This window comes from Bufo bufo, chromosome 6 (assembly GCF_905171765.1).
Source record: "Bufo bufo chromosome 6, aBufBuf1.1, whole genome shotgun sequence".
Classification (NCBI taxonomy): Eukaryota; Metazoa; Chordata; class Amphibia; order Anura; family Bufonidae; genus Bufo; species Bufo bufo.
In genome coordinates, this window is record NC_053394.1 from 439256660 (window position 1) to 439268784 (window position 12125).

The window sequence follows — 12125 nt, forward strand, 5'->3', positions numbered from 1 at the left end:
CCATCCAGTCAGGATGACAGTCACACCAAATCCATGGTAGGAAGCATTCACTGAAGCACTCCACTGCATCTGACCAATCTGCCCAGACCCAAGCACATCAGCTGTCTGGTGGGCACCTACCTCAATAATGCAGAGCTTGTGCTGTTTGGTGGAATCTGGCCAGGCCAATATACCACCGTGGGCATCCGGTGGCCACCTTCCCATGTTGTTTGCTTTGCTGAGCTGCCACCTGGATAGAGACAAGATGGATGTGTTCTCAGTCTGTGTGGACATGCAGACAACTGGATTCAGCAGAGGATACAATTGTGGCCACGTGGCTTGTAGGGTGGAGTCCATATCTATACACTTCCACGTGATATCTCCCCCCAGAACATATTGTCGTGTAGCTCAGACCACTGAGCTACAGGTATCACTCATCTCTGAGGGTCTGGAGCTGTTGCTCGGTCAGATCTGGACAATAAGGATCATTACCTTGCGTTGTCTGCCATTTTCCCAAAAAAGGTCCCACGCTTCCTGCAAGATGGCACTTCTGAGCCCAAGGTCCATTGTCACCTGCAGAAACAGAATGTGACATGAAGTCAAGCGGCAGCAGTGAAAGGCCGGTGTTATGGCGTGAACCTACCTGTGAACCAGATGAGGGTGTTACTATCAGTGCAGGCTGTGATATCGCCTACCATCCGGTCCATCTCCTGCAGGTTGTCCTCATAGGGTCCATGTTCAGGGCTTTCATGGGCGGGTGATAGGGGCACATGCATGTGTGCCAGAGCCACATAGAGGAAGAATGGCTCCCCCCGATACCTTCAGCACAGACACAAGCGGCATGTCACACTGGTCTCCATATTGAATACTGCACATTATGGTGAGATAGCAGAAGGATAGGTAACTCAGCTAAAGGTCTTGGCACTGACAGATGTCAGGAGCTGCCAAGGGCCTGATGAGGCAGAAGGAATTACACAACCAGGAGGGCATGCCTATACCCAGCCAGGAGCTGCCCTCACATGGAGCAGGGAGGAGACACACCCAGCATGTCTTGTACTTTGGACGATGAGATGGAGCAACCTGATATTTAGTGTACACAGCAAACATCACCTGACTGCAAAGAGGGCACAAACCTTGGAGTCTTGTCCGGTCACCACACAGTGCTGCGACCACCCTGCTAACACATACTGATTGTCTTACAGATTCACCCGCATTCCACCTCTCACTGTGCCACGCTAACACCGTCCTGGGCATTGATGGGAGATCATAAGAAATAACACCTTACTAACCTGGCATTCTTGATAAAAGTGACTGCCTGCTGGGCATATCGTGCTGATAAGCTGGTTAGGTTTACTGGCTGCTCCAGGATGGCAGTGTTCTCCATCAGGGGGAGTGCCAGCTTTGTATAGCATCCTCCAGCTGGACTAGAGAGAGTAATACACAGGGTCATAAAACTCTGATGTCACACAAAAGGGTGACTTAACTTAGGTTTTGAAGCTGCCATTACCTGTGGGGGGTGCTGGGATCCTGCGGACATGGTGCACATTGAGGGCGGTTGTATCCTGGGCCGTCGGTACAGCCCATGTCATTACTGTATGGAATGCCATAGTAGTATTCGAAACCTGAAAAGTGAGAGAGGAATAAGGCGACTCCTCTCCCATGGAGTACTTCCCAGCTGGTAGGAAAGGGATGCAAATCAGCTCTTAACAAGCTCTGCCTCTGACGCCACCAGATGTAAGGCAGCTATCCTAGAAGTCAATGTTCAGCTCTTTAACTAAGCCTTGAGACATGACTTGGATATTAAATAATCCAGCACCTCATCTGCAGACAGCTGTTTCGGGGTGATTGCCCCTCATCAGTGCAGAGCAGAGAGTACTGGGTGAGAGGCCTGTCAGGGTTAGGGGGGTACTATCTCGCCCTAGGGAGAGAGCGCCTTAATCAGCGTGAGGAGACTTATAGGCCATACATGCGCCTCTGATGCCACCAGATGTAAGGCAGCTATCCTAGAAGTCAATGTTCAGCTCTTTAACTAAGCCTTGAGACATGACTTGGATATTCCCAGCTGGTTACACTCACCGCGCCGACTGGGATGAAAATTTCCATAGTGACCCAGGTGCCATTTTCCTGCAAAAACAAAAGTGATCAGTCAGAGTAGGTAATGTGGCCAAAAGATGGAAGCAGATAGAGGAGGTTGCTGGGGCTAGCAGTCTTCACCACAAAGTTATATTAGAGAGGAGAGGCACCTATAAGACCAGTCATGTAGCCGCATTCTTTTAAAGCCTCCGCCAGTGTCGTCTCATTGATAGGAAGGCCCCCCACTGAAGTGGTTGCAAAGTTGTGTGTGACCCCATTACGGATTCCAAGTCTTCCGGTAAGTATCGAAGCTCGAGACGGAGAACAAGTGGAGGCCGCAGAATGAAAATCGACAAGTCTACAAGACACAAGAAGGGGCCTGTGACTGAGGGGAGCCGGGCAACGTTCACTTACAAGCATGTAATAAGCGTGCAAGGAAACTCAGATGTGGTTGCCTCTAGCACAGGAACAGGGAGAGTTCTCAGTGTCAGCTGGAAGCCGCACATCATTAGCCAGAAAATAATATCCTGATATGAAAAAAACAACAACTCTAAACATGCCTTTCCTCCAGCCACTGATACAATGCTGCCCCTGCTCTCCTCCCGCCACTAATATAATCCTGCCCCTGCTCTATTCCTGCCACTAATATAATGCTGCCCCTGCTCTCCTCCCGCCACTAATATAATCCTGCCCCTGCTCTCCTCCCGCCACTAATATAATCCTGCCCCTGCTCTCCTCCCGCCACTAATATAATCCTGCCCCTGCTCTATTCCTGCCACTAATATAATGCTGCCCCTGCTCTCCTCCCGCCACTAATATAATCCTGCCCCTGCTCTCCTCCCGCCACTAATATAATCCTGCCCCTGCTCTCCTCCCGCCACTAATATAATCCTGCCCCTGCTCTCCTCCTGCCACTAATATAATCCTGCCCCTGCTCTCCTCCTGCCACTAATATAATACTGCCCCTGCTCTCCTCCTGCCACTAATATAATCCTGCCCCTGCTCTCCTCCCGCCACTAATATAATCCTGCCCCTGCTCTCCTCCTGCCACTAATATAATCCTGCCCCTGCTCTACTCCTGCCACTAATATAATCCTGCCCCTGCTCTCCTCCTGCCACTAATATAATCCTGCCCCTGCTCTCCTCCTGCCACTAATATAATCCTGCCCCTGCTCTACTCCTGCCACTAATATAATCCTGCCCCTGCTCTACTCCTGCCACTAATATAATCCTGCCCCTGCTCTACTCCTGCCACTAATATAATCCTGCCCCTGCTCTCCTCCTGCCACTAATATAATCCTGCCCCTGCTCTACTCCTGCCACTAATATAATCCTGCCCCTGCTCTACTCCTGCCACTAATATAATCCTGCCCCTGCTCTACTCCTGCCACTGATACAATGCTGCCCCTGCTCTCCTCCTGCCACTAATATAATCCAGCCCCTGCTCTACTCCTGCCACTGATATACTGATGCCACTGCTCTCCTCCTGCCACTAATATAATCCTGCCCCTGCTCTCCTCCTACCGCTAATATAATCCTGCCCCTGCTCTACTCCTGCCACTGCTCTCCTCCTACCGCTAATATAATCCTGCTCTCCTCCTGCCACTAATATAATCCTGCCCCTGCTCTACTCCTGCCACTGCTCTCCTCCTACCGCTAATATAATCCTGCCCCTGCTCTACTCCTGCCACTAATATAATCCTGCCCCTGCTCTCCTCCTGCCACTAATATAATCCTGCCCCTGCTCTACTCCTGCCACTAATATAATCCTGCCCCTGCTCTACTCCTGCCACTAATATAATCCTGCCCCTGCTCTACTCCTGCCACTAATATAATCCTGCCCCTGCTCTCCTCCTGCCACTAATATAATCCTGCCCCTGCTCTCCTCCTGCCACTAATATAATCCTGCCCCTGCTCTACTCCTGCCACTGATATAATCCTGCCCCTGCTCTACTCCTGCCACTGATACAATGCTGCCCCTGCTCTACTCCAGCCACTGATACAATGCTGCCACTGCTCTCCTCCTGCCACTAATATAATCCTGCCCCTGCTATCCTCCAGCCATTGATATAATCCTGCCCCTGCTCTCCTCCAGCCACTGATACAATGCTGCCACTGCTCTCCTCCTGCCACTAATATAATCCTGCCCCTGCTCTCCTCCTGCCACTAATATAATCCTGCCCCTGCTCTACTCCTGCCACTAATATAATCCTGCCCCTGCTCTCCTCCTGCCACTAATATAATCCTGCCCCTGCTCTCCTCTTGCCACTAATATAATCCTGCCCCTGCTCTACTCCTGCCACTGATACAATGCTGCCCCTGCTCTCCTCCTGCCACTAATATAATCCTGCCACTAATATAATCCTGCCCCTGCTCTATTCCTGCCACTGATACAATGCTGCCCCTGCTCTCCTCCAGCCACTGATACAATGCTGCCCCTGCTCTCCTCCTGCCACTAATATAATCCTGCCACTAATATAATCCTGCCCCTGCTCTACTCCTGCCACTAATATAATCCTGCCCCTGCTCTACTCCTGCCACTAATATAATCCTGCCCCTGCTCTCCTCCTGCCACTGATATACTGCTGCCACTGCTCTCCTCCTGCCACTAATATAATCCTGCCCCTGCTCTACTCCTGCCACTGCTCTCCTTCTGCCACTAATATAATCCTGCCCCTGCTCTCCTCCTGTCACTGATAAAATCCTGCCCCTGCTCTACTCCTGCCACTAATATAATCCTGCCCCTGCTCTACTCCTGCCACTAATATAATCCTGCCCCTGCTCTACTCCTGCCACTGATACAATGCTGCCCCTGCTCTCCTCCTGCCACTAATATAATCCTGCCCCTGCTCTACTCCTGCCACTGCTCTCCTCCTGCCACTAATATAATCCTGCCCCTGCTCTCCTCCTACCGCTAATATAATCCTGCCCCTGCTCTACTCCTGCCACTAATATAATCCTGCCCCTGCTCTACTCCTGCCACTGATACAATGCTGCCCCTGCTCTCCTCCTGCCACTAATATAATCCTGCCCCTGCTCTACTCCTGCCACTGCTCTCCTTCTGCCACTAATATAATCCTTCCCCTGCTCTACTGCTGCCACTGCTTTCCTCCTACCACTAATATAATCCTTCCCCTGCTCTACTGCTGCCACTGCTCTCCTCCTACCGCTAATATAATCCTGCTCTCCTCCTGCCACTAATATAATCCTGCCCCTGCTCTACTCCTGCCCCTGCTCTCCTCCAGCCACTGATACAATGCTGCCACTGCTCTCCTCCTGCCACTAATATAATCCTGCCCTTGCTCTCCTCCAGCCCTTGATATAATCCTGCCCCTGCTCTCCTCCAGCCACTGATACAATGCTGCCACTGCTCTCCTCCTGCCACTAATATAATCCTGCCCCTGCTCTACTCCTGCCACTAATATAATCCTGCCCCTGCTCTACTCCTGCCACTAATATAATCCTGCCCCTGCTCTCCTCCTGCCACTAATATAATCCTGCCCCTGCTCTACTCCTGCCACTGATACAATGCTGCCCCTGCTCTCCTCCTGCCACTAATATAATCCTGCCCTTGCTCTCCTCCAGCCATTGATATAATCCTGCCCCTGCTCTCCTCCAGCCACTGATACAATGCTGCCACTGCTCTCCTCCTGTCACTAATATAATCCTGCCCCTGCTCTACTCCTGCCACTAATATAATCCTGCCCCTGCTCTACTCCTGCCACTAATATAATCCTGCCCCTGCTCTACTCCTGCCACTAATATAATCCTGCCCCTGCTCTACTCCTGCCACTGCTCTACTCCTGCCACTGATACAATACTGCCCCTGCTCTCCTCCTGCCACTGCTCTACTCCTGCCACTAATATAATCCTGCCCCTGCTCTACTCCTGCCACTGATACAATGCTGCCCCTGCTCTCCTCCAGCCACTGATACAATGCTGCCCCTGCTCTCCTCCTGCCACTAATATAATCCTGCCCCTGCTCTACTCCTGCCACTAATATAATCCTGCCCCTGCTCTCCTCCTGCCACTAATATAATCCTGCCCCTGCTCTACTCCTGCCACTAATATAATCCTGCCCCTGCTCTCCTCCTGCCACTAATATAATCCTGCCCCTGCTCTACTCCTGCCACTGATATACTGCTGCCACTGCTCTCCTCCTGCCACTAATATAATCCTGCCCCTGCTCTCCTCCTACCGCTAATATAATCCTGCCCCTGCTCTACTCCTGCCACTGCTCTCCTTCTGCCACTAATATAATCATGCCCTTGCTCTCCTCCAGCCATTGATATAATCCTGCCCTCCTCCTGTCACTGATAAAATCCTGCCCCTGCTCTACTCCTGCCACTAATATAATCCTGCCCCTGCTCTACTCCTGCCACTAATATAATCCTGCCCCTGCTCTACTCCTGCCACTGATACAATGCTGCCCCTGCTCTCCTCCTGCCACTAATATAATCCTGCCCCTGCTCTACTCCTGCCACTGATATACTGCTGCCACTGCTCTCCTCCTGCCACTAATATAATCCTGCTCTCCTCCTACCGCTAATATAATCCTGCCCCTGCTCTACTCCTGCCACTGCTCTCCTCCTACCGCTAATATAATCCTGCTCTCCTCCTGCCACTAATATAATCCTGCCCCTGCTCTACTCCTGCCACTGCTCTCCTCCTACCGCTAATATAATCCTGCCCCTGCTCTACTCCTGCCACTAATATAATCCTGCCCCTGCTCTCCTCCTGCCACTAATATAATCCTGCCCCTGCTCTACTCCTGCCACTAATATAATCCTGCCCCTGCTCTACTCCTGCCACTAATATAATCCTGCCCCTGCTCTACTCCTGCCACTAATATAATCCTGCCCCTGCTCTCCTCCTGCCACTAATATAATCCTGCCCCTGCTCTCCTCCTGCCACTAATATAATCCTGCCCCTGCTCTACTCCTGCCACTGATATAATCATGCCCCTGCTCTACTCCTGCCACTGATACAATGCTGCCCCTGCTCTCCTCCAGCCACTGATACAATGCTGCCACTGCTCTCCTCCTGCCACTAATATAATCCTGCCCCTGCTATCCTCCAGCCATTGATATAATCCTGCCCCTGCTCTCCTCCAGCCACTGATACAATGCTGCCACTGCTCTCCTCCTGCCACTAATATAATCCTGCCCCTGCTCTCCTCCTGCCACTAATATAATCCTGCCCCTGCTCTACTCCTGCCACTAATATAATCCTGCCCCTGCTCTCCTCCTGCCACTAATATAATCCTGCCCCTGCTCTCCTCCTGCCACTAATATAATCCTGCCCCTGCTCTACTCCTGCCACTGATACAATGCTGCCCCTGCTCTCCTCCTGCCACTAATATAATCCTGCCCTTGCTCTCCTCCAGCCATTGATATAATCCTGCCCCTGCTCTCCACCAGCCACTGATACAATGCTGCCACTGCTCTCCTCCTGTCACTAATATAATCCTGCCCCTGCTCTACTCCTGCCACTAATATAATCCTGCCCCTGCTCTACTCCTGCCACTAATATAATCCTGCCCCTGCTCTACTCCTGCCACTAATATAATCCTGCCCCTGCTCTACTCCTGCCACTGATACAATGCTGCCCCTGCTCTCCTCCTGCCACTAATATAACCCTGCCACTAATATAATCCTGCCCCTGCTCTACTCCTGCCACTGATACAATGCTGCCCCTGCTCTCCTCCAGCCACTGATACAATGCTGCCCCTGCTCTCCTCCTGCCACTAATATAATCCTGCCACTAATATAATCCTGCCCCTGCTCTACTCCTGCCCCTGCTCTACTCCTGCCACTAATATAATCCTGCCCCTGCTCTACTCCTGCCACTAATATAATCCTGCCCCTGCTCTACTCCTGCCACTAATATAATCCTGCCCCTGCTCTACTCCTGCCACTGATACAATGCTGCCCCTGCTCTCCTCCTGCCACTAATATAATCCTGCCCCTGCTCTACTCCTGCCACTGCTCTCCTCCTGCCACTAATATAATCCTGCCCCTGCTCTCCTCCTACCGCTAATATAATCCTGCCCCTGCTCTACTCCTGCCACTGCTCTCCTTCTGCCACTAATATAATCCTTCCCCTGCTCTACTGCTGCCACTGCTCTCCTCCTACCGCTAATATAATCCTTCCCCTGCTCTACTGCTGCCACTGCTCTCCTCCTACCGCTAATATAATCCTGCTCTCCTCCTGCCACTAATATAATCCTGCCCCTGCTCTCCTCCAGCCACTGATACAATGCTGCCACTGCTCTCCTCCTGCCACTAATATAATCCTGCCCTTGCTCTCCTCCAGCCCTTGATATAATCCTGCCCCTGCTCTCCTCCAGCCACTAATATAATCCTGCCCCTGCTCTACTCCTGCCACTAATATAATCCTGCCCCTGCTCTCCTCCTGCCACTAATATAATCCTGCCCCTCCTCTACTCCTGCCACTGATACAATGCTGCCCCTGCTCTCCTCCTGCCACTAATATAATCCTGCCCTTGCTCTCCTCCAGCCATTGATATAATCCTGCCCCTGCTCTCCTCCAGCCACTGATACAATGCTGCCACTGCTCTCCTCCTGTCACTAATATAATCCTGCCCCTGCTCTACTCCTGCCACTAATATAATCCTGCCCCTGCTCTACTCCTGCCACTAATATAATCCTGCCCCTGCTCTACTCCTGCCACTAATATAATCCTGCCCCTGCTCTACTCCTGCCACTAATATAATCCTGCCCCTGCTCTACTCCTGCCACTGCTCTACTCCTGCCACTGATACAATACTGCCCCTGCTCTCCTCCTGCCACTAATATAATCCTGCCCCTGCTCTACTCCTGCCACTAATATAATCCTGCCCCTGCTCTACTCCTGCCACTGATACAATGCTGCCCCTGCTCTCCTCCAGCCACTGATACAATGCTGCCCCTGCTCTCCTCCTGCCACTAATATAATCCTGCCCCTGCTCTACTCCTGCCACTAATATAATCCTGCCCCTGCTCTCCTCCTGCCACTAATATAATCCTGCCCCTGCTCTCCTCCTGCCACTAATATAATCCTGCCCCTGCTCTCCTCCTACCGCTAATATAATCCTGCCCCTGCTCTACTCCTGCCACTGCTCTACTTCTGCCACTAATATAATCATGCCCTTGCTCTCCTCCAGCCATTGATATAATCCTGCCCTCCTCCTGTCACTGATAAAATCCTGCCCCTGCTCTACTCCTGCCACTAATATAATCCTGCCCCTGCTCTACTCCTGCCACTAATATAATCCTGCCCCTGCTCTACTCCTGCCACTGATACAATGCTGCCCCTGCTCTCCTCCTGCCACTAATATAATCCTGCCCCTGCTCTACTCCTGCCACTGATATACTGCTGCCACTGCTCTCCTCCTGCCACTAATATAATCCTGCCCCTGCTCTCCTCCTACCGCTAATATAATCCTGCTCTCCTCCTGCCACTAATATAATCCTGCCCCTGCTCTACTCCTGCCACTGCTCTCCTCCTACCGCTAATAAAATCCTGCCCCTGCTCTACTCCTGCCACTAATATAATCCTGCCCCTGCTCTCCTCCTGCCACTAATATAATCCTGCCCCTGCTCTACTCCTGCCACTAATATAATCCTGCCCCTGCTCTACTCCTGCCACTAATATAATCCTGCCCCTGCTCTACTCCTGCCACTGATACAATGCTGCCCCTGCTCTCCTCCTGCCACTAATATAATCCTGCCCCTGCTCTACTCCTGCCACTGATATACTGCTGCCACTGCTCTCCTCCTGCCACTAATATAATCCTGCCCCTGCTCTCCTCCTACCGCTTATATAATCCTGCCCCTGCTCTACTCCTGCCACTGCTCTCCTCCTACCGCTAATATAATCCTGCTCTCCTCCTGCCACTAATATAATCCTGCCCCTGCTCTACTCCTGCCACTGCTCTCCTCCTACCGCTAATATAATCCTGCCCCTGCTCTACTCCTGCCACTAATATAATCCTGCCCCTGCTCTCCTCCTGCCACTAATATAATCCTGCCCCTGCTCTACTCCTGCCACTGATATACTGCTGCCACTGCTCTCCTCCTACCGCTAATATAATCCTGCTCTACTGCTGCCACTGCTCTCCTCCTACCGCTAATATAATCCTGCCCCTGCTCTACTCCTGCCCCTGCTCTCCTCCTACCGCTAATATAATCCTGCCCCTGCTCTACTCCTGCCACTGCTCTCCTCCTGCCCCTAATATAATCCTGCCCCTGCTCTACTCCTGCCACTAATATAATCCTGCCCCTTCTCTACTCCTGCCCCTGCTCTACTGCTGCCACTGCTCTCCTCCTACCGCTAATATAATCCTGCCTCTGCTCTACTCCTGCCACTAATATAATCCTGACCCTGCTCTACTCCTGCCCCTGCTCTACTCCTGCCACTGATATACTGTTGCCACTGCTCTCCTCCTGTCACTGATATAATCCTACCCCTGCTCTCCTCCTGCCAATGATATAATCCTGCCCATGCTCACCTCAGGCCACTGATATAATCCTGCCCCTGCAGTCCTACTATCACTGATATAATCCTGACCATGCTCACCTCCTGACACTGATATAATCCTGCCCCTGCTCACCTCAGGCCACTGATATAATCCTGCCCATGCTCACCTCCTGACACTGATACAATGCTGCCCTTGCTCTCCTCCTGCAACTGATATAATCCTGCCACTGCTCTCCTTCTGACAATGATATAATCCTGACCATGCTCACCTCAGGCCACTGATATAATGCAGCCCCTGCTCTCCTCCTGCCACTGACAATGCTGCCCCTGCTCTCCTTCTGCCACTGATATACTGCTGCCACTGCTCTCCTCCTACCGCTAATATAATCATGCCCCTGCTCTCCTCCTACCGCTAATATAATCCTGCCCCTTCGCTCCTCCTACCACTGATATAATCCTGTCCCTGCTCTCCTCCTGCCACTGATATAATCCATAATCCTGCCCCTGCTCTCCTCCTACCACTGATATAATCCATAATCCTGCCCCTGCTCCACTCCTGCAACTGATACAATGCTGCCCCTGCTCTCCTCCTGCCATTGATACAATGCTGCCCCTGCTCTCCTCCTGCCACTGATACAATGCTGCCCCTGCTCTCCTCCTGCAACTGATACAATGCTGCCCCTGCTCTCCTCCTGCCATTGATACAATGCTGCCCCTGCTCTCCTCCTGCAACTGATACAATGCTGCCCCTGCTCTCCTCCTGCCACTGATACAATGCTGCCCCTGCTCTCCTCCTGCCATTGATACAATGCTGCCCCTGCTCTCCTCCTGCCACTGATACAATGCTGCCCCTGCTCTCCTCCTGCCACTGATACAATGCTGCCCCTGCTCTCCTCCTGCCACTGATACAATGCTGCCCCTGCTCTCCTCCTGCCATTGATATACTGCTGCCCCTGCACTCATCCAACCACTGATACAATGCTGCCCCTGCACTCATCCAACCACTGATACAATGCTGCTCCTGCTCTCCTCCTGCCACTGATACAATGCTGCCCCTGCTCTCCTCCTGCCACTGATACAATGCTGCCCCTGCACTCCTCCTTCCACTGATACAATGCTGCCCCTGCACTCCTCCTTCCACTGATACAATGCTGCCCCTGCACTCATCCAGCCACTGATACAATGCTGCCCCAGCACTCATTCAGCCACTGATACAATGCTGCCCCTGCTCTCCTCCTGCCACTGATACAATGCTGCCCCTGCTCTCCTCCTGCCACTGATACAATGCTGCCCCTGCTCTCCTCCTGCCACTGATACAATGCTGCCCCTGCTCTCCTCCTGCCACTGATACAATGCTGCCCCTGCTCTCCTCCTGCCACTGATACAATGCTGCCCCTGCTCTCCTCCTGCCATTGATATACTGCTGCCCCTGCACTCATCCAACCACTGATACAATGCTGCCCCTGCACTCCTCCTGCCACTGATATAATGCTGCTCCTGCTCTCCTCCTGCCACTGATACAATGCTGCCCCTGCTCTCCTCCTGCCACTGATACAATGCAGCCCCTGCTCTCCTCCTGCCACTGATACAAT

At 52.2% G+C, this 12125-nt stretch overlaps 1 protein-coding gene across 1 annotated transcript in view; it reads right to left on the reverse strand.

The window, feature by feature from the left end:
- ARSG (arylsulfatase G) overlaps window positions 1-12125 on the reverse strand; it is a 34627-nt gene that overhangs the window by 6565 nt on the left and 15937 nt on the right. Inside the window, exons 3-9 of the mRNA XM_040434871.1 lie at window positions 2223-2410; window positions 2056-2103; window positions 1487-1601; window positions 1269-1403; window positions 623-798; window positions 472-552; window positions 121-229 (exon numbers count right to left, since the gene is read on the reverse strand). Of these exons, the coding sequence (XP_040290805.1) occupies window positions 121-229; window positions 472-552; window positions 623-798; window positions 1269-1403; window positions 1487-1601; window positions 2056-2103; window positions 2223-2410 (852 nt within the window). The remainder of the gene's footprint in view (window positions 1-120; window positions 230-471; window positions 553-622; window positions 799-1268; window positions 1404-1486; window positions 1602-2055; window positions 2104-2222; window positions 2411-12125) is intronic.